Source organism: Arachis ipaensis, chromosome B10 (genome assembly GCF_059453495.1).
Source record: "Arachis ipaensis isolate K30076 ecotype BB chromosome B10, ASM5945349v1, whole genome shotgun sequence".
In the NCBI taxonomy this organism is placed as follows: domain Eukaryota; kingdom Viridiplantae; phylum Streptophyta; class Magnoliopsida; order Fabales; family Fabaceae; genus Arachis; species Arachis ipaensis.
Window position 1 is genome coordinate 149,457,320 of NC_142435.1, and position 22,731 is coordinate 149,480,050.

Sequence of the window (22,731 nt, forward strand, 5' to 3'; positions counted from 1 at the left end):
TTTTCCCCTTTCATTATTTGGTGCTTGCATTGGCTTTGCGTATCTTGAAGGGATGCTACTTTCAACTTGATCTGTTCACATTGACACATCTCAATCTGATAAGATCATGTTCTATATGTATTTTATATTGAGAATAATATCTCTTAAATAAAAGTGAAATTATTAGTTTGAGAAAAACACAAGGATCAAATAAAAAGGAATCAGAAATAAGCATTGAGTGTTGTAGGAGTAAGAAAAGGGGATAGAGTCAATGAGTCGTTGGGTTAAGGGACCACACCCATGCAAAATTAAAAGAAAGAGGGACATCCATCTCAGATTGGTACACATTTTTTTCCAACACGTATTTGTTACTCCACCAATAATTGCAAACTCACAGAGCAAAGGGTTCAAAGTAGCCTCAAAGGCTTGGAGACAGGGACCGAACCACACATGCAAGAGTTGACTCTTGGTCTTGGAACATAAAGGTTGGGTTCATTTTTCCATTGTGCTTCTTCCAAGAAAGTAACCATCCTTATTCATGACTTGTTCATGATCAGTATGTATATATATAATGTGATTGAGAGAGTGGAGTGAAAGGCACTAACAAATCAGATATCATCAATAATATCTATTATATTCCACTGAAAATGAGAGTTAGATACCAAAGTGTTACTGCATGCGCAGTATTTGTACTTGTGGCGGTGGTTGTTGAAATTGCAGAGTTATGCATTTGTGCGAATTCAACGACTCTCCTCCACCCTCAGTGTCTTGAACGAGAGAGGCAAGCTCTTATGAAGTTCAAAGCATCCCTGAATGATTCATCAAACATGCTTTCCTCATGGCATGGCTATGACTGCTGCCAATGGAAAGGGATCGGTTGTGACAATGTTACTGGTCATGTTGTCATGCTTGATCTCGCCTCTCCTTATCTGAAATGCTCGAGATCCGTGTGGCCACAAATTGAATACATGCCGGAAGAAGATGCTGAGTTGTTATCAAGAGAATGTAGCGATTTCATCGATCAACAATTAGAAGCTACGAATGTTAATTCGTCTTTACTGGAACTGGAATACTTGACTCATTTGGACTTGAGTGGAAATCACTTCTATCCGAGTCCCATACCGATGTTCATTGGTTCTATGCAACGCCTGAGGTATTTGTCCCTCTCTGATGCTGGTTTTGGCGGGAGAATACCCAGCAATCTTGGAAATCTCACCAACCTCCACTTTCTTGATCTGAGTGAGAATGAATTTTCACCAGCCAGCAACATCAATTGGATTTCTCAACTGCCATTGCTAGAGCACCTCGACATGAGCTCTATTTACTATGGGTTGCAGGTATTTGTCCTAACTTATTGCTTGGATGGTTAATAATTTGTGGACATGACAAAGTTGCTTCTTGTTCTTCGCTTAGGTTGATCACACCATCAATGCTCCAAAACTTCAATTCCTAAGTCTTGCCGGCAATCGACTTACACTGTCAAGTCCAAATGCTTTTCAAAACATGACATCTCTTGTGTATCTTAATCTTCGACAGAACGATCTTTTTTCAATTTCATCTTGGCTTGGCAACTTCAATAAACTTGAGTATCTTGATCTTTCCGATTGTGGGCTTCATGCCCCAATTCTAAATGCTTTGCAAAATACAACTTCCATTGAATCTTTGAACCTTTCTGAGAACAACTTCGACTCTCTTCCATTCTGGTTACACAAATTTGAGAAACTTAAGCATCTTGATCTTTCATCTAATAACTTTCAGGGTCCAATCCCCAATGCTTTACAAAATATGACTAGCATTGAGTCCCTTGGCCTTTCTGACAATTCTTTCACTTCAATTCCATCTTGGTTTATTGAGTTAAAGAAACTTGTCTACCTCAGTCTTTCAGGTAATAAATTAACATCAATGGAATATTCCGTTTCTTCCATTTTGGAAAATATGTGTCACCTAAAAGGGTTAGATTTATCAAGAAATAGACTCCGAATATCCATTGGAAATAATGATTTGTCTACCTGCATTAGACATGATTTGGAGAATCTTGACTTGAGTCAAAATGGATTTAGTGATCAATTGCCATCTTGGTTAGGACAACTTGAAAATCTGGGTAGCCTTTGTCTCCAAGATAATTTTTTCTATGGTTCCATTCCCTCTTCTTTTGGAAAATTACTAAAATTGAAAAATTTATATCTATACAACAACAAGTTAGAAGGGGACCTTCCTAATTCATTGGGACAACTTGTAAATTTACAGGTCGTCGATCTTTCGAAAAATTTATTTAATGGAACCATTACTCAAAATCTTGGACAACTTGTAAATTTACGACTTTTTGATGTCTCAAGTAATTATTTAAGGGGAATCATTCCTCAAAATCTTGGAAAACTTGTAAATTTACAGATTTTTGATGTCTCAAATAATTATTTAAAGGGAATCGTTCCTCAAAATCTTGAAAAACTTGTAAATTTACAGCATTTTGATGTCTCAAATAATTATTTAATGGGAACCATTCCTCAAGATATTGGAGAACTTGTAAAGTTACAATTTCTTGATCTCTCAAATAATTATTTGAAGGGAATCATTCCTCAAAATCTTGGACAACTTGTAAATTTACAGACTCTTTATGTCTCAAATAATTCTTTAATGGGAACAATTCCTGAAAATATTGGACAACTTGTAAATTTACAAGTTATTGATATCTCAAAGAATTATTTGACAGGAACCATTCCTACGAGTGTTGATCAACTCGTAAGTGTAACTAGCCTTAATTTTTCAAATAATTTTTTGAATGGCTCCATTCCTAAGGGACTCAATCAAGTTGTAAACCTGCATACACTTGATCTTTCAAGAAATAAGCTAGATGGCAGAATTTGTATTGATTTTCAAAAATTTGTGGATCTGTCGTATGTGGATCTATCTTCAAACAATTTGGATGGAACCATTACAATGGAAGAGAGTTGGCCATTGATTACCTCAGACATTTGGTATTTCAATTTGTCCCATAATCAAATCAGTGGCTCACATCCTAAACATATTGGTGGTATAATGCATTATTTGGAGAACTTGATTCTTGGAAATAACCTTATAAATGGCTCAATTCCAAAATCATTGTGCCAAAATAAGCACTTGAGTATCCTTGACCTTTCAAAGAACAGAATATCTTGAAAAATTCCCGATTGTTGGAAGGATAACAAAGCATGGAAAGAAATAAATTTGTCATCTAACAAACTCTCAGGGCCTGTTCCAAGCTCACTTGGAAATCTTTCCTATCTATTTTGGTTGCATTTGAACAATAACAATCTTCAAGGAGAGTTTCTAGCATCTGTGAGAAATTTGACACAGTTGTTGATTATGGATCTCGGAGAGAATCAGCTTTCTGGCACCATCCTATCATGGAGTGCGAACATGCTTTCTTCACTACAAATTCTAAGATTGCGGCAAAACATGTTGAGTGGTAGCATTCCTTCACAGATATGTGAACTATCATCACTTAAAATATTGGACCTTTCCCGCAACAATTTAAATGGTTCAATACCTTGGTGCATACGCAATCTTCGAGGAATGACTCTTCAAGTTCCCACTTTGCCTCCTACTTCACCTGTTGCTGAGGCTCCTGCTTTGCCTCCTACTTCACCTGTTGCTGAGGCTCCCGCTTGGCTTCCTACTGCACCTGCTCCTGAGCCTCCTGTAAAAAATTGGCAAAGTGAGGATGTCAAAGAAGTCGTGAAAGGAAGAGAACTTGACTACATAAGAATCTTGAAGCTTGTAGTCCACATGGATTTGTCCGAGAATAATTTGGTTGGCTCCATTCCGAAAGGAATAGCATTGCTCGACGGATTGCATAGCTTGAATCTATCAAACAATCATTTGATCGGAAAGATCCCTAACAAGATAGGGGATATGAGATCACTTGAATCCTTTGATGTTTCAAGTAATCAACTCTGGGGCACAATTCCAAGCAGCATGTCAGCTATAACATCACTCACTCGGTTAAACTTGTCCTATAATAACTTCTCCGGACCAATTCCCACAGAAAACCAGTTTCCAACTTTTGATTCATCGAGTTATGCTGGCAACCCATATCTTTGTGGATCTCCTCTACCCAACAAATGTGGTTATTCACATCAAGTTCAAGGGAGTAATGAATTTGAAGATGAAGACAGCAAAACAGATAAGTTGGAAAAGTGGTTGTTTTACTTTGTTATTGCAATTGGCTTTGCAACTGGGTTTTGGGGAGTTATTGGGACTTTGTGGTTCAAGAAAACTTGGAGGCATGCTTACTTCAGATGGGTGGAAGATTTAGCCGACACGATCTATGTCACAACTGCAATAAGAATGGCAAAATTGAAGAAATGGATGATGAAGAGAATCCGTGTTTTTGCTTGATCATGTATTCATGTGTGTGTTTTTATTTTTATTTTGAAGAATCAAAGGTGGAAATAAATTAAGTAAAGTGAATGATGTTTGATGCATGTATGAATGTATGTGTATGCATGAATTTGTAATACAGATTGTCATTTGATGTTTAATCACCTCTTTTGATGCAGCAATTTTCTTAAATTCCTATTGATATAATTTTCTCTGAACCTTGATTCAATGCAGTAGTAACCATACCACAACTGTTATGTAACTACACTTACAAAGTTAACTAAATTTGTATTTTGAAGAAATTAAATAAGAAAAACCATAATCAAACACACCGTTAAGATCTGTATTAAAATCAATTGTAGACCTGTTTAAACTTTTTAAGAAACTGATTAAGAACAAGAATCTCAATCAATTGAATCAGCAAAATGAAACAATGATTCAATCATAAAAGACATTCCATCTGAACCATGAGTGACAGATGGAATAATTGGCTTCTCAATGTTTGTACCTGAAAACGAGAAGTTTCATTGTACTCAAACCGCAACAAGTGGCCATGATGCAGAGAGTAATAAGCAATAAATTTGGTCATTATATGAAGAAATATTATGTAATATATTATGAGTATTGAATAAAACTTTTTTTAATACAATAATTAAGTAGTGGTGAAAATATAAGCTTGTAAGCTTTGAAGTATATATATAAAAAAAAACCCTTGATTCATTATGTTCATTATTGTTACCGTGGTGAAAAATATTGCCACTCTATTTTTTATAAAAATAATATTATATGAATAATAAAATTTATTATTTTTAATCATTATTTAACCAATAATATAATTAGAAGTATTAAATTATAAATTTTAAATTCTAATAGCATAAAAATGAGATGTTAATTCAAGGCGTTAACTAATATTCAATCGAGTGTTATAATCGATTATGTTAGTTAGGTAGGAAGAAATTAAAAGGAAATTATAAGGGGTCCCCAAATTATAATCATTGGCTCTTGTTAGTTGGTATAACAAAAGGTGAGAGAGTGATTGGGTCAATACATGGGTCATGCATGCAGAGATGAAAAGAAAGAGTGGCATCCATCTCAGATACCGAGATAGGTATACATTTTTTTGGAAACTCAATTGCAGTCGACTTTAGGTGAAGTTGATAACTAAGAGCTGTTAAATGATTTAACTAATGGAAAAGTTTAGGAGGTCAGCAATTTTATTGCATTTTGGCCAGCATGTAACCAGCAGAGAAAGGTGAGCCATTGGATAAAATCTCACACCATCAAATCATCATTGATGGCTAGTTGATGGTTACCAATCACAAATGTTGCTGGCCCCCTAGCATTGCTCTTAACTAATTTGACTAAATTTTTATCTAATGACTCTCCGCTATCAACTTGTGAAATCGACTGAACCTGAGTTTTTCACCTTTTTCGACACGTATTTGTCACTGGAGACTACAACTTTACCCCACAAGCAAGAGTCTTGCTTGGTCTTGGAAAGTAAAGGTTAGGTTCATTATTATTCCATTATGCTTCTTCCGAGAAAGTAACCATGATTCATGACTTGTTCATGATCAGTTTGTATATATAATGTGATTGAGTGAGTGGAGTGAAAAGCACTACCAAATTAAATATCATCAATAATATGTTTTATTATATTCCACTGAAAATGAGAATTAGATACCAAAATGTCGCTGCATGCATAGTATTGGTACTTGTGGTGGTGGTGGCTGAAATCGCAGAGTTATGCATCTGTGAAAATTCAACTACTCGCCGCCACTCTCGGTGTCTTGAACGAGAAAGGCAAGCTCTTGTGAAGTTCAAAGCATCCCTGAATGATCCATTTAACATGCTTTCCTCATGGCATGGCCATGACTGCTGCCGATGGAAAGGGATCGGTTGTGACAATGTTACTGGTCACGTTGTCATGCTTGATTTCGCCTCTCCTTATGTGAAATGCTGGAGATCCGTGCCTCAAATTGAATACAACGTGGCGGAAGAATTTGATGATGAGTTCATATCAAGTGAATGTGAACCTTTCATCCGTCAATATGTGGAAGCAACGAATGTTAATTCGTCCCTACTGGAACTGGAATACTTGACTCATTTGGACTTGAGTGGAAATCACTTCTATGAGAGTCCCATACCGATGTTCATTGGTTCTATGCAACGCCTGAGGTATTTGTCCCTCTCTGATGCTGGTTTTGGCGGGAGAATACTCAACAATCTTGGAAATCTCACCAACCTCCACTTTCTTGATTTGAGTGGAAATGAGTTTTCCCGAGCCAGCAACATCAATTGGATTTCAAAACTGCCATTGCTGGAGCACCTCGACATGAGCTCTATTTACAATGGGTTGCAGGTATTTGACCTAACTTATTACTTGGATGGTTAATAATTCATGGACTTGACAAAGTTGCTTCTTCTTCCTCGCTCAGGTTAATGTTATTAATCTCACCATCAGTGCTTCTAAACTTCAATTCCTAAGTCTTGCCGACAATGGACTTAGCGTGTCAAATTTGGATGCTTTACAAAACATGACATCTCTTATGCATCTTGATCTTGGTGGGAATAGTATTACTTTAAATTCATCTTTGTTTGGCAACTTCAAGAAACTTGAGTATCTTGATCTTTCAAGGTGTGGACTTCATGGCCCAATTCCAAATGCTTTCCAAAATGCAACTTTCATTGAATTTTTGGACTTTTCTGAAAACAACTTTGACTCTTTTCCATCCTGGTTTCACAAGTTTGAGAAACTCAAGCATCTTTTTCTCTCATCTAATAATTTCCAAGATATAATTCCGGATGCTTTACAAAATATGACTAGCATTGAATTCCTTGACCTTTCTGACAACTCTTTCACTTCAGTTCCATCTTGGTTTGTTGAGTTAAAGAAACTTGTCTATCTCAGTCTTTCAAGTAATGAATTAACATCCATGGAATGTTCCATTTCATCCATTTTGAAAAATATGTGTCACCTAAAAAGTTTACATGTAGCAGGAAACAGACTCCGAAAAGAATCCATTGGAAATAATGATTTGTCTACCTGCATTAGACATGATTTGGAGAATCTTGACTTGAGTCAAAATGAATTTAATGATCAATTGCCATCTTGGTTAGGACAACTTGAAAATCTAGGCAACCTTGATTTCCAAGATAATTTTTTCTATGGTCCCATTCCCTCTTCTTTTGGAAAATTACTGAAATTGGAAAATTTATATCTATCCAGCAACAAGTTAGAAGGGGACCTTCCTGATTTCATGGGACAACTAGTAAATTTACAGGTGGTCGATCTTTCAAATAATTTATTTAATGGAACCATTACCCAAAATCTTGGACAACTTGTAAATTTACGAGTTCTTTGTGTCTCAAATAATTCTTTAAAGGGAACAATTCCTGAAAATATTAGACAACTTGTAAACTTACAAAGTATTGATCTCTCAAATAATTATTTGACAGGAACCATTCCTACGAGTCTTGATCAACTAGTAAATGTAACTAGCCTTGACTTTTCCAATAATTTTTTGAATGGCTCAATTCCTATGGGACTTAATCAACTTGTAAATCTGAATACACTTGATCTTTCAAGAAACAAACTAGATGGGAGAATTTGTATTGATTTTCAAAAACTTGGGATTCTATCATACTTGGATCTATCTTCAAACAATTTGAATGGACCCATTACAGAGGAAGAAAGTTGGCCTTTGTTTATCCCAGAAATGGTGTATTTGAATCTCTCCCATAATCATATCAGTGGCTCACTTCCTGAACATATTGGTCATATGATGCCCAATTTGTCATCCTTGATTCTTGGAAATAACCTCATAAATGGTTCAATTCCAAAATCATTGTGCCAAGTTGATAATTTGAGTATCCTTGACCTTTCAAAGAACAGACTATCTGGTAAAATCCCCAATTGTTGGAAGGATAACATAGCATGGGAAGAAATAAATTTATCATCCAACAAACTAACAGGTACTTTTCCAAGCTCACTTGGGAATCTTTCCTCTTTGTCATGGTTGCATTTGAACAATAACAGCCTTCGTGGAGAGTTTCTAGCGTCTGTGAGAAATTTGAAGCAATTGTTGATCTTGGATCTCGGAGAGAATCAACTTTCTGGCACCATCCCATCATGGAGTGCTAACACATTTTCTTCACTACAAATTCTAAGATTGCGGCAAAACAGGTTAGGTGGCAGCATTCCTTCGAAGATTTGTGAACTATCATCCATTCAAATCTTGGACCTTTCTCGCAACAATTTAAATGGTTCAATACCTCGCTGCATAGGCAATCTTCGAGGAATGACTCTTGAGGCTCCTGCTTTGTCTCCTACTTCATCTGCTGCCGCGCTTCTCAATTCGCCTCGTGCACGAATATTTGAATCTGATTGGGAAACGGAGGATGTCATAGAAGTCATGAAAGGAAGAGAACTTGACTACATAAGAATCTTGAAGCTTGTAGTCATCATGGATTTGTCCCAGAATAATTTGCTTGGCTCCATTCCAAAAGGAATAACATTGCTCAATGGTTTGCATAGCTTGAATCTATCAAACAATCATTTGATCGGAAAGATCCCTAACATGATAGGGGATATGAGATCACTTGAATCCTTTGATGTTTCAACTAACCAACTCTCGAGTACAATTCCAAGCAGCATGTCAGCCTTAACATCACTAAGTCACTTAAATTTGTCACACAATAACTTCTCTGGGACAATTCCCACAGACAACCAGTTTTTAACATATGATGCATCCAGTTATGCTGGCAACCCATATCTTTGTGGATCTCCTCTACCCAACAAATGTGGTTATTTACATGAAGATCATGGGGGCAGCGAATTTGAAGATGATGACAGCAACTTAGATATGTTGGAAAAGTGGTTGTTCTACTTTGTGATTGCAATTGGCTTTGCAACTGGGTTTTGGGGAGTTATTGGCACTTTGTGGTTCAAGAAAACTTGGAGGCATGCTTACTTCAGATGGGTAGAAGATTTAGCCGACATTATCTATGTCACAACTGCAATAAGAATGGCAAAATTGAAGAAGTGGATGATGATGAGAAGCCGTGTTGTTGCTTGATCATGTATTCAAAGGTGGAAATAAATTAAGGAAAGTGAATAATGTTTGATGCATGTATCAATGTATGTGTTTGCATGAATTTGTAATAGAGATTGTCAATTGATGTTTAATCTCCTGAAGAACCTCTGCATAAAACAGAACAACATATCTAACAAAATTATAAATTGAAGTTGAGTTAATAGCTCCCTTCTGCAATTCACCTCTTTTGATGCACCAATTTTCTTAAATTCCTTTTGATTTCATTTTCTCTGAACCTTGATTCAATGCAGCAGTAACCATACCACAACTGTTATGTAACTATACACTTCATTTGTGGTTCAATATACTTCCTAGTTACTGTAATGTCCCAAGCTTTTTTTCTTTCTATTATTACTATCCTACCCTTTAATTTTATCAAAATTCCTACATTACCCTTATTCCTCCTACCCAAACCCAACCCTAAATTACTAAACAACTTCCACTCTTCCTCATCAACCACAGCCCCCCCTTCTTTTCAAAACTCACATCATACACATACACCCACGCAGAAAAAAAAAGAGAGAACGGCAGAAGGGGCTGCAGCCTCCACGCCTCGCCGCCGAAGTTCTGCTGCTGCCAAGTCGCCATCGACGTCAACCCTAGAGAAAGAGGGAGTCTGGGAGTTGAAGGAAGCTGGAGGAGTGTCGCTGCCGTTAGCATTTTGCAGTGCCGTCATCATAGTCACGGAGAAGGAGGAGGACCCACGAGGAAGAGAGGGACGCGGTCAGTCTCATCGTCATCAGATCCGTCTTTGCCGATGGAGACCCCGTCGCTAAGCTGCTGCGCCGCCGCTGCCACCGTTGGGTTTCCGGGAAGAGGAGCTCGAACGGGAGAGAGAGAACGAGAGAGAGAGTTCGCAGAAAGAGAAACATCACCATACACAAACAGAGGGGGAGGAGGAACTCACCGGAGGAGAGGAGACTCGTCGCCGTGCCTCTAGTCGCCAGGAACGGCGCTACCGTCGCCGGAAAACACGCCGGAGCTTCCAAACTCACCGGCAACACTACCTTGCCACTGTTCTGGTCTAGCTTCTTCCCTTAGTCTGTTCTGTTTTCACCTTATCTCTGCCACCATTTCATTTTTCTACCTTGTTCTTGTTTTGATTTATTTTTGTCTTTGTTCTGTTTTGGATCTTCCAGAATTTTATCTGCCTTTGTCTCTGTATTCGATTTGAAATGACTGCCTGGTGTTGTGGTCCTTGTCGCTGTCGTGAGACGCACTCTGAATTTGGTCTCTTCGATCCGTTAGGACCATGCTGTGAGTAGGTTTTACATTTATAACCGTTAAACTTTTGGTTTATGCTACTATAAGTTTTTAATTATATTTATAAAACTATTATTGAAGAACTTTGATTTAATTAGAATAATTGATTTATTGTAGTTGAATAATTATTTTTATGAAATTCATATATTAGAAATTTTATATGAGACTATATATGTTTGATAAAGCTTTATATTATTTTATAATATTAATTTTATTCGAATATATACTTTTGAATTATTAAAGTATTTGTTGGCACTCACTTTGAAATTATGAAATATATTTTTATGATTGAGAAAATATGATTTGAAAATATTTCTGATAAGAAAGTATTATCGATTGATTTGATTCGATATCTTATATATTTGAGATATTAAAGATTTATTGTGTTTGAAACTATATGTTTTGAATTGGTTTGGGAGGCTCGTATTAGAAAACCGTAGTTAACGGCGGTTCGGTTATGACGTTAACTTAGATGCATCTGACTCAGACTCCAGCTAGCAGGGGTGTTGCTAGCCTAACGTGTAGGCCACACGTTAGATCTGTTATTCTATTAGGACACACAAGAAGAAATGGCTACCCATACAGGTGGAGCCACCATGTGTGGACTTTTGATTTGATTTCTGTATGAGAACTCCCTTATTGATTCACCTATTATTATCAACTATTACTTTCTAATTAATATTACTTTGATAATAATATTTATATGGTCTCATGTCGATTATAAATGTATTGTCTAGTCACTGAGTTGCAAAACTCACTCCTTTTTTTAAAATATTTTTCAGGATTAAATATTTGACTATATGAGACTTTCTATTCAAGAGTAACGGTCTGCAATGAGTACTTATTCTTTGTCGAATTTCTAGAAGTCTATGCTCCATATGTCACATGCAGGATTCAACCATTCTTAGTTATTTTAATTTATATTAAAAATATAACTATTTATTTTAGAACTTGTAAAATATTTGTAACTCGCTTATTCAACTTATATTTGAGTATGTTAGACTTGCTATAGGATTATTTTCTTGAGCGCCAATCATAACTCATTTTGAGTCGTGACAGTTACAGATGGCAGAGGCTATTGATTCAATTTTGTTAGCATTCATTTTATAACAAGTAATGTGCAAGGGGTCACACACCTAATGATCTAATCGAATAAGACTAGTAATTCCTTAAGCTTGTGCAAAGTATATGTGGCCAAAAGGTCTTATATATCATGTAAAAAAATAATAATATGAAAAAATTCAATTCTCTAGCAATATACTATAGCATTTTGCATAGTTTAGTCTTGATGACAGTAAATTATTTGATTCAATTAAAACACTAATTCTCAGTTGATTCAACATAACAAAGAAGCAATGAGATTTCTTTCATCACAATCAGTTAGTGGAACAACAATGCTAAAATATAAACCATGGGGGAGGGGGCAAATAAGATAAAAGATTCAATATATGATCAATATAAACAGATTTCAAGAACATAAAACCATTATGAGAAATTAAAAAGTGTGTAATAAAAAAAAATTAAGAGAAAACTAGCTAAGACAACTATTAAATCATACACATGCTACATTGCAGTTATTATAAGACTATTAAAAACTGTATATGAGAATATGCATATTTCTCAAGGTGTATTTGGTCCGAGGAAAAATAAGAGGTACATTTTCAAGAGCTCCTGAAGTTCTAATGGAATGCTTAACCACCGGCTCTATAAATATGAGCATCAAGCACTGGATTTTCTCCATTAATGAGCTCAAAGACACAAACATCTCCAACTTTTAAACCATTCTCAAGACTAAAAGGCCGCCAACCATTCGAGACATAGGCAGCTGCTGCTGCGGGATAACAGAGCAACTTTGCAGGCCCCAACTTGCCTTGGTACCGTATCTCTACATTCTGCTCCTTGTTTTCAAAATACTTTATGTAGAAGGAAGCTTTAAAATTCTGCATGATAATATATAACATTATGTAACAATACCACATAGAAGCTTGCATGATATATAAGTTTCCTCATGGATAAATGTATAAGCTTAAACTCACGGCCCTTGATCTCTGTAGATTACTTTTCACTAGCTTCATTATGAAAGAGGGATTTTCTTAGTTAAACTTCCGAACTTCTTCCAGACATAGAAAACCACAGATCCCACCCTCAAAAACTGGCTCCGATAACATAAAAGAATTTAAAAAACTATTAGAAAGGATCTTATTTACGGAATAAGGCAGATAATACAGATTAGTTTCTTTGGAAGAATGTTGTAACGTGTCCCAAGCTTTTTCTATTTTTATTACTAGTCTACCTTCTAATTTTATCAAAAACTCTAAACTAACCTCATCGCTCTTTTTCCAACCTTAACCCTAATCCAAAAATTCCTAACTTTGTCCTAATTTTGTCCTAATTTTATTACAACACATACACACACCAACAGGAGAAAGAAAGGAGAAAGAAAGAGAGAAAGGGAGGAGAACAGAAATTAGAGGGGGAGCGATGGAAGAAGAAAGGGAAAAGAGGGAAGAGACGAGGCGGGGCTGGGTGCCGCTGTTGCCATCGCAGAGAAAAGAAGAGACGCACCAAAGAGATGAGAGTGAGATCGCACACCTTCCATGGATTTTAATTATTAATTATTTTAATTATTATTAATTATTTTAATTTTTTGTTAAAAATGTATAACTATTTATGTTTAGAATTTATAAAATATTTATAACTTTCTTATTCAACTTATATTTAAATCAATTAGACAAGTTAAGAGATTATTTTTCTGAGCGTCAGACATAGTTCATTTTGGCCTGTGATAAATGTGTTTAAATCTAACTAAAAATTAAATATTGACCGCCGTCATAAGTTAACTAAATTTCAGCCAAAAACTAACTTACAAAGTTAACTAAATTTGTTTTTTGAAGAAATTAAATAAGAAAAACCATAATCCAGACATACCATTAAGATCTATATTAAAATCAATTATATATCTATTTAAACTTCTTAAGAAGCTGACTGAGAACAACAATCTCAATCAATTGAATCAGTAAAATGAAACAATGATTCAATCATAAAAGACATTCCATCTGAACGGAGTGACGGATGGAATTATTGGCTTCTCAATATTTGTACCTAGAAACAAGAAGTTTCATTGTACTCAAACCGCAACAAGTGGCCATGATGCAGAGAGTAATAAATAATAGATTTGGTCATTATATGAAGAAATATTATGTACTATATTATGAGTATTGAATAAAACTTTTTTTAATACAATAATTAAGTTACTTTCATTATTTTAATTGTAATTTAAATAACCTTATACGCAATCCTACTAATCTAGCTTTAATAATTAGGATGCAAGTTCTTGGACCTAGATGATAATAATTTCCTTCTTGGTCTATATTGTTTGTGTTATTGCTCTGTGGATTTATATTGTTGTCTCTTGTAAGTTGTAACTCTCACGTCCCTTGCTGGGAGCTTGTAAGCTCTGAAGTATATTAAATAAAATTAAATTGATTATGTTTATTATTGTTGCCGTGGTGAAAAATTTTGCCACTCTATTTTTTATAAGAATAACTTTACAGACTAATAAAATTTATTATTATTTGATCAACAATATAATTACACGTATTAAATTCTAAATTCTAAAAGTATAAAAATAAGATGTTGATTCAAGGTGTGGACTAATGTTCAGTGTTATAACATAATTTGATTATCTTGGGTACGAAGAAATTACATCGAAATTATAATTATTGACTATCGTTGGTTGGCGTAACAAAGGGTGAGAGATTTATTGGGTCGATTAAAGCATGGGTCATGCAGAGTTGAAAAAAAAGAGTGGCATCCATCTCAGATTGATATACATTTTCTCGACACGTATTTGTCACTGGAGAATGGAGATTACAACTTTACCCCGCAAGAGTCTTCTTTGAACGTAAACGTTGGGTTCATTATTATTCCATTATGGTTCTTCCGAGAAAGTAACCATGATTCATGACTTGTTCATGATGAGTATGTATATATAATGTGATGGAGTGAGTGGAGTGAAAGCCACAAACAAATCAGATATCATCAATAATATCTATTTATATTCCACTGAAAATGAGAATTAGATACCAAAATGTTACTGCATGCACAGTATTGGTACTTGTGATGGTAATGGCTGAAATTGCAGGCATTTATGCAAATTCAAGTACTCTCCTCCACTCTCCATGTCTTGAAAGAGAGAGGCAAGCTCTTGTGAAGTTCAAAGCATCCCTGACTGATTCATCAAACATGCTTTCCTCGTGGCATGGCGATGACTGCTGCCGATGGAAAGGGATCGGCTGCGACAATGTTACCAGTCACGTTGTCATGCTTGATCTCGTCACTCCTTATCTGAAATGCAGGAGATCCGTGGCACAAATTGAATACACGCCGGAAGAATATGATTATGAGGAGGTTATATCAAGTGAATGTAACCCTTTCATCGAACAATATTTAGAAGCTGGGAATGTTAATTCGTCCCTACTGGAACTGGAATACTTGACTCATTTGGACTTGACTGGAAATTACTTCTCTTGGAGTCACATACCGATGTTCATTGGTTCTATGCAACGCCTGACATATTTGTCCCTCTCTGACGCACGTTTTGGCGGGAGAATACCCAGCAATCTTGGAAATCTCACCAAACTCCACTTTCTTGATCTGAGTGGGAATGGATTTTCACCAGACAGCAACATCAATTGGATTTCTGAATTGCCATTCCTGGAACACCTTGATATGAGCTTTATTTACACTTGGTTTCAGGTATTTGTCCTAACTTATTACTTGGATGGTTAATAATTCATGGACTTGACAAAGTTGCTTCTTCTTCCTCCCTCAGGTTAATATTAATCTCACCATCAGTGCTCCTAAACTTCAATTCCTAAGTCTTGCCGACAATGGATTTAGTGTGTCAAATTTGGATGCTTTACAAAACATGACATCTCTTGTGCATCTTGATCTTAGTTGGAACAATCTTCCTTCAGTTTCATCTTGGTTTGGCAACTTTAAGAAACTTGAGTATCTTGATCTTTCATGGTGTGGGCTTCATGGCCAAATTCCAAATGCTTTTCAAAATGCAACTTCCATTGAATTTTTGGAGCTTTCTGATAACAGTTTTGACTCTCTTCCATGCTGGTTTCACAAGTTTGAGAAACTCAAGCATCTTTTCCTCTCATCTAATAACTTCCAAGGTACAATTCCCGTTGCTTTACAAAATATAACTAGCATCGAGTCCCTTGACCTTTCTAGCAACTCTTTTACTTCAGTTCCATCTTGGTTTATTGAGTTAAAGAAACTTGTCTACCTCGATCTTTCAATTAATAAATTAACATCTATGGAATGTTCCATTTCATCCATTTTGAAAAGCATGTGTCACCTGAAAAGGTTATATATAGCAGGAAATAGACTCCGAAAAGAATCCATTGGAAACAATGATTTGTCTACCTGCATTAGACATGATTTGGAGAATCTTGACTTGAGTCAAAATGAATTTAATAATCATTTGCCATCTTGGTTAGGACAACTTGAAAATCTAGGCAACCTTTATCTCGAAGATAATTTTTTCTATGGTCCTATTCCCTCTTCTTTTGGAAAATTACTAAAATTAAAAACGTTATATCTATCCAACAACAAGTTAGAAGGGGGCTTTCCTGATTTCATGGGACAACTTGTAAATTTACATGTCGTCGATCTTTCAAATAATTCATTTAATGGAACGATTAATCAAAATCTTGAGCAACTTGTAAATTTACAACATTTTGATGTCTCAAATAATTATCTAACGGGATCCATTCCTTCGAGTCTTGGCCAACTTACAAATCTAACTATCCTTGATTTGTCAAATAATTATTTAAAAGGGATCATCCCTGCAAGTCTTAACCAACTTGTAAATCTTGATACACTTTATCTTTCAAGGAATAAACTAGATGGGAGAATTTGTATTGATTTTCAAAAACTTGTGAATCTATTATACTTGGATCTATCTTCAAACAATTTGGACGGAACCATTACAGTGGAAGAAAGTCGTCCTTTTATTATCTCAGAAATGGAGTATTTGAATCTTTCCCATAATCAACTCAGTGGCTCACTTCCTGAAGATATTGGTCATATAATGCCCAATTTGGGGTCCTTGATTCTTTGAAATAATATCATAAATGGTTCAATTCCAAAATCATTGTGCCAAGTTGATGATTTGAGTATCCTTGACCTTTCAAAGAACAGACTATCTGGTAAAATCCCCAATTGTTGGAAAGATAACAAAGCATGGGAAGAAATAAATTTGTCATCCAACAAACTCTCAGGGGCTGTTCCAAGTTCATTTGGGAACCTTTCCTCTCTCTCATGGTTGCATTTGAACAATAACAGCCTTCATGGAGAGTTTCTAGCATCTCTGAGAAATTTGTCACAGTTGTTGATTATGGATCTCGGAGAGAATCAAATTTCTGGAACCATCCCATCATGGAGTGCGAACACATTTTCTTCACTACAAATTCTAAGATTGAGGCAAAACAGGTTAAGTGGTAGCATTCCTTCACAGATATGTGAACTATCATCCATTCAAATCTTGGACCTTTCTCGCAACAATTTAAATGGTTCAATACCTCGGTGCATAGGCAATCTTCGAGGAATGACTCTTGAGGCTCCCGCTTTGTCTCCTACTTCATCTGCGGCCGAGCTTCACAATTCGTCTCTTGCAGAAGAATCTGGTTGGACAACTGAGGATGTCATAGAAGTCATAAAAGGAAGAGAACTTGACTACATAAGAATCTTGAAGCTTGTAGTCATCATGGACTTGTCCGAGAATAATTTGGTTGGCTCCATTCCAAAAGGAATAACATTGCTCAATGGTTTGCATAGCTTGAATCTATCAAACAATCATTTGATAGGAGAGCTCCCTAGCATGATTGGGAATATGATATCACTTGAATCCTTTGACGTTTCAAGTAACCAACTCTCGGGCACAATTCCAAGCAGCATGTCAGCTTTAACATCACTAAGTCATTTAAACTTGTCACACAATAACTTCTCTGGACCAATTCCCACAGATAACCAGTTTTTAACTTATGATCCATCCAGTTATGCTGACAATCCATATCTCTGTGGATTTCTTCTACCCAAGAAATGTGGTTATTTACATGAAGATCATGGGAGCAGCGAATTTGAAGATGACGACAGCAACTTAGATAAGTTGGAAAAGTGGTTGTTCTACCTTGTGATTGCAATTGGCTTTGCAACTGGGTTTTGGGGAGTTATTGGGACTTTGTGGTTCAAGAGAACTTGGAGGCATGCTTACTTCAGATGGGTGGAAGATTTAGCCGACACGATCTATGTCACAACTGCAATAAGAATGGCAAAACTAAAGAAGTGGATGATGAAGAGAAACCGTGTTGTTGCTTGATCATGTATTCATGTGTGTGTTTTTATTTTTATTTTGAAGAATCAAAGGTGGAAATAAATTAAGGAAAGCGAATGATGTTTGATGCATGTATGAATGTATGTGTTAGAAACAAGAGACTAATCTGGAGAAAGGATTTGTGTATTATTGAATGTTTTCAAGTTGTCTTGAATAATATAATATAGAAGGGTATTTATAGGTGCTAAGAGAATCGAAATAATAAAGACGTAATATCCTATTATATATATTTAAATATGCTAAATAATACTAATTGATCCTAATTATATTCTAACAGTATGTGTATGCATGAATTTGTAATAGAGATTGTCATTTGATGTTTAATCTCCTGCATAAAACAGAACAACATATCTAACAAAGTTATAAATTGAAGTTGAGTTTATAGCTTCCTTCTGCAATTCACCTCTTTTGATGCAGCAATTTTCTTAAATTCCTTTTGATTTTGTTTTCTCTGAACCTTGATTCAATGCAGCAGTAACCATACCACAACTGTTACGTAACTGTACACTTCATTTATGGTTCAATATACTTCCTAGTTACAGAGGGCAGATGCTATTGATTCAATTTTGTTAGCATTCATTCTATAACAAATAATGTGCAAAGGAACACACACCTAATGATCTAATCGAATAAGATTAGTAATTCCTTAAGCTTGAGGAAAGTAGTATATGTGTCCAAATGGTCTTATATATCATGAAAAAAAATAATAATGTCAAATGATTCAATTCTCTAGCAATATACTAATTCTCAGTTGATTGAACATAACAAAGAAGCAATGAGACCTCTTTCTCAGTTCATCACAATCAGTTAGTGGAACAACAATGCTAAAATATAAACCATGGGGGAAGGGGCAAAAAAGATAAAAGATTCAAGATATGATCAATATAAACAGATTTCAAGAACATAAAACCATTATGAGAAATGCAAAAGTGTGTAATGAGAGAAAAAAATCTCTATGCATTTAGCCATTAAATTCAAAACATGCTGACTAAGAACACCAATCTCTAAGCATTTAGCCACAAAAAAAGATCAGTTGAATCAACAAAATGAACAATGATTCGATCACAATAGAAAGCATACCATCTGAACGATGAAGGACAGATGGAATTATTGGCATCTCAATGTTTTTTTCTTCAGATTGACTACCTCCTTCCACATCTCTAGTTTCTCTGGCAATTCTCAATTGATTACTTGTAAAAGGCAATGATAATGATAATGGTGTTTTCAATCTTTTCTGCTCTCTGCCCCAACATTGTGGTGGTAGCTCATTCAATGTGTCAACCAAATCATTGTCGATCCGGTTATTGAAATGATGGTGTATTTCAAGGCCACTCATGTCAAGTATGTGTACCTCAAAACAAGAAGTTCCATTGTACTTAAACCGCATCAAGTGGCCATGATTCAGAGAGTAATAAGCAGCAAACTCTTTCCAACCCTTTTCAAATAAAATCTGATCATCATGCTGAGTCCAACGTACTTTCCATTGAGTGCCATCTGGAGGCTTCAGCCTTCAGGTTCACTGGATTTTTCATACCACCACCATATTTGCTAGTGAACTTGTTTGGTATCTTCTGCAGTGCAAATGAACCTGATGTTAGTAATTATAATAAATTAATAATCAAAACTCATGAGTATAAAAGGAAACTAAAGAGTGATGACACATCTCCCTCTATTTGTCACACTAATTGTGTTGAATTTTTACTTAAAAAAATATGAGAGTAATTAATTACATTTTATCATTAGTTAATTGATAAATGAGATATGTCATTAACTAACCTTATTTTGGCAAAAAAAAAAATAGAGCTTTAATTAGGAGGATTTGATCATTAAATAAAAATTATAAGATCAATTTGATTATTTTTTCTATTTATAGACCAAATTGATTATTAGATAAAAGTTGGAAACTAATTTAATTATTATTCAATTTAGTCACCAATTAGAATAATCAAATTTTAATATTATGTTTAATAACTTACAATTAGAATAATCAAATTTTAACTGCTTTGTTGGAATATAAATTGATTATTATCGTATATTGTTGGTTCGTAATTTTAGTTAAGAATTATAAAACTCACGTCATTATATATCTCTTTCATTTAGACAAATTCTTTCATTTATATTTACAATGCAAATAAAAATACTTAAATAATTAATTTACAATTTATATGATCAAGCCAAGTATATCATTAACAGTACTATAGTTCATAAAATACCTAAGCTATATGGATATTCAACTTATTATGGGTAGCAAAACAATAGGTTTATGCAAGTTGCAAAATTAAACGATTAACGGAAAAAAAGTACTAAATTAATAAGTCCGATCCTCAGCTTTATGCATGTAAATAATTATATAATGAATTTACATTTTAATAAAAAGATGAAAATTTATTTATTCTAATTACGATTTATTGCAACATAATTAAAATTTAATAGAATAATTTTTTTTCCAAATTAGTTGCTAATAAGGATAACAATTAAATTAATTGATCTTATAATTTTTAATTAATGATAAAATTGGCAAATTGATTAAAACCATATTTTCTACAAGTTAGCTTGCCTAATGGGCAATGGCATGACATAATGTCAAATAAGGTTCTACGTCAACTTTTTATCAAGATAAAGAAATGGAGGCCACTCAGATAAACACGCCTAAAACGTCTTTTTTTAAAGATGTTTTCATATTGTGTTTTAATTGGTTTCTGTATAATTTATTCGGTGTTCCTCATCACATATTATTAAATTCCTCAAAAGATTTTCTTTCCAAAAATACTAAAAAATATTTAATTTGGACTAAAACAAAAAAAGTAATAGATTAACTATTAGATTTTTTTAAAAGATTATTTACATAAAAAATATATCACATTCATATATATATATATATATATATATATATATATATATATATATAAAACAAACTCAAGCGTTTAAAAATTTTTATAAATAAAAAAAATAATTAATTTATATTCGTACAATATATAAAATAATTACTATATTATTATTATATTATAGATTAAGATTCACTAATTTAATTTTTTTTATTTTTAATATAAGTATTAGAAATAAATAAAATTTTTATAATTAAATGTAGTGTAACAAAATATATATAATATTAATTAGTTCTTAAAAATTTAAAAAAAAATAGTTTCTCATTTTAGTAAAATAACTATTTATTAAAGTAGACAAATTAATTATTTTCTTCTCATATACGGTTTTTTTAAGACATAAAAGCAATTAATTAGGACATTGGTTAAGATAATTAAAGTCACTATTTCATTAAATTTTTAATTTAAAGAAAAATCCTAGTTAATTTTGGTATAGAAATTTCGAATTTAAAAACATTGATAAAAATTATGTTGAATTTTGATTTATTTGATTTTCATTTAAATTAATCACTACATAAGTTAAAGTTCTGTTTTGAAGTTATATTCGAGCTTTAATCTGATTTTTAAAGTTTCAATTTACTTAGTTTGATTTTTTAACTTAGGTATCCGTGACTCATATTAGGGTTTTAAGTGTTTAGTTGAAAATAAAAAATAAGGTAAAAAAATTTCAATTGTCACATCAAATAGTCGCTAGAATGTATAATGTAGTAGTCGTTAGTCCATTTCAGCATGTCGTTAACGATTTTGTGAGACAATGACAAAAATAAGATTAGGAACCAATGTGAGTCATAACTATTAAGTTGGGAGACATAATTGTTAGAACTGATTAGGAACCAATTGGGATACATAATTTGTTGTTGCTTGATTAGGAACCAATTGTGAGTCATAACTATTAAATTGAGTAAATCGAAATTTTTGAAATTAGATTGAAATATAATTGTTAGAACTGAACCAGTGATCGAACCGATCAAGTTACTGGTTCACTGGTTTATTGGTTCAACTGATAAATCACTGGTTGAACCGATAAAACTGGTCTCACGTAAATATAAAATATAAAATAGTTAAAAACTTAAAATTAAAATTTGAAATATATATCTTCACTAACATTTTATGAAGAATCAAGTCTCAACTTCTAAAAATAACTAATATAAAAAAAAACCATAAAATTTTAATACTACAATAATGTCTTATTTTGACACAATAAAAAAATAATTAATTCACAAAGCCTATCATCTAACTATAATATCAGTAGATTTTAACACTAACATCAAAACAAATAACATTAATCACAATACTAGCAATAAAATAGATCAAGTAAATTAATAAATTTTTAGTGAAATTTATATTTATATTAATAATGGTATATAATTAAAATATAATTAATTTTAAAAATAGAAAAAATAAAAATTAAATTAAATTAGATATTTATGTATACTATATAATTAGTATTTGTCAAATATAGTACTTAGAAGTGCAATGGCTAAGTGGCAAGTAGAGGTTACTTTTGCTCCAAGGTTCTTGGTTTGAGACCTTGTGGAGATATTTTAAAAAAATTTTCAAGCAGACCAGTTTGGTTAGACCGGTTTGCACCGATTCTTACCAGTTCACACCGATTTTATTCCTTAAACGGTCCAAAGAGTAAACCGAACTGGACTATAATCCAGTTCTAGTCCGGTTCACTAGTTTTCTGGTTGAACCAACCGATCCAGTTCGGTTTTTACAACTATGGATATAATAATGGTAA

The 22,731-nt window shown here is 33.9% G+C and overlaps 5 protein-coding genes and 1 non-coding gene across 6 annotated transcripts; all 6 read left to right on the forward strand.

Annotated features, from left to right (window-relative positions):
* Positions 1–536: 536 nt before the first annotated feature.
* On the forward strand, positions 537–4,440 carry LOC110267511 (uncharacterized). Its single transcript, XM_088486930.1, has 2 exons — positions 537–1,316; positions 1,393–4,440. The coding sequence occupies exons 1-2, from the start codon at positions 627–629 to the stop codon at positions 3,133–3,135; spliced, it is 2,433 nt and encodes an 810-aa protein (XP_088343056.1). The 5' UTR covers positions 537–626; the 3' UTR covers positions 3,136–4,440.
* On the forward strand, positions 3,322–4,440 carry LOC148582068 (receptor-like protein EIX2). The gene has a single exon (XM_088486942.1). It carries the CDS (start codon positions 3,322–3,324, stop codon positions 4,354–4,356), a length of 1,035 nt encoding a protein of 344 aa, XP_088343068.1. The 3' UTR covers positions 4,357–4,440.
* Positions 4,441–5,945: 1,505 nt separating this feature from the next.
* LOC148582069 (uncharacterized) lies at positions 5,946–9,535 on the forward strand. The gene is made up of 2 exons (XM_016323551.3): positions 5,946–6,700; positions 6,777–9,535. The coding sequence occupies exons 1-2, from the start codon at positions 5,984–5,986 to the stop codon at positions 9,414–9,416; spliced, it is 3,357 nt and encodes a 1,118-aa protein (XP_016179037.1). The 5' UTR covers positions 5,946–5,983; the 3' UTR covers positions 9,417–9,535.
* A 329-nt stretch (positions 9,536–9,864) lies between these two features.
* Positions 9,865–11,706, forward strand: LOC107621526 (uncharacterized). The gene is made up of 3 exons (XR_002355235.2): positions 9,865–10,456; positions 10,574–10,691; positions 11,480–11,706. It is a non-coding gene; the product is annotated as an uncharacterized LOC107621526 (transcript).
* A 3,001-nt stretch (positions 11,707–14,707) lies between these two features.
* Positions 14,708–18,429, forward strand: LOC107621181 (uncharacterized). Its single transcript, XM_088486933.1, has 3 exons — positions 14,708–15,455; positions 15,532–18,185; positions 18,383–18,429. The coding sequence occupies exons 1-2, from the start codon at positions 14,769–14,771 to the stop codon at positions 16,831–16,833; spliced, it is 1,989 nt and encodes a 662-aa protein (XP_088343059.1). The 5' UTR covers positions 14,708–14,768; the 3' UTR covers positions 16,834–18,185; positions 18,383–18,429.
* On the forward strand, positions 15,532–18,429 carry LOC148582070 (receptor-like protein EIX2). Its single transcript, XM_088486949.1, has 2 exons — positions 15,532–18,185; positions 18,383–18,429. Exon 1 carries the CDS (start codon positions 17,110–17,112, stop codon positions 18,088–18,090), a length of 981 nt encoding a protein of 326 aa, XP_088343075.1. The 5' UTR covers positions 15,532–17,109; the 3' UTR covers positions 18,091–18,185; positions 18,383–18,429.
* Positions 18,430–22,731: the final 4,302 nt, after the last annotated feature.

Excerpts from the sequence above, each read along its gene's own strand:
- LOC110267511 (XM_088486930.1), top strand. The coding sequence starts at position 627 with ATGAGAGTTAGATACCAAAGTGTTACTGCATGCGCAGTATTTGTACTT. Across the intron at positions 1,317-1,392 it reads CTATTTACTATGGGTTGCAG|GTTGATCACACCATCAATGC; the intron begins GTATTTGTCCTA and ends TTCTTCGCTTAG.
- LOC148582068 (XM_088486942.1), top strand. The coding sequence starts at position 3,322 with ATGGATCTCGGAGAGAATCAGCTTTCTGGCACCATCCTATCATGGAGT.
- LOC148582069 (XM_016323551.3), top strand. The coding sequence starts at position 5,984 with ATGTTTTATTATATTCCACTGAAAATGAGAATTAGATACCAAAATGTC. Across the intron at positions 6,701-6,776 it reads CTATTTACAATGGGTTGCAG|GTTAATGTTATTAATCTCAC; the intron begins GTATTTGACCTA and ends TTCCTCGCTCAG.
- LOC107621181 (XM_088486933.1), top strand. The coding sequence starts at position 14,769 with ATGAGAATTAGATACCAAAATGTTACTGCATGCACAGTATTGGTACTT. Across the intron at positions 15,456-15,531 it reads TTATTTACACTTGGTTTCAG|GTTAATATTAATCTCACCAT; the intron begins GTATTTGTCCTA and ends TTCCTCCCTCAG.
- LOC148582070 (XM_088486949.1), top strand. The coding sequence starts at position 17,110 with ATGGATCTCGGAGAGAATCAAATTTCTGGAACCATCCCATCATGGAGT.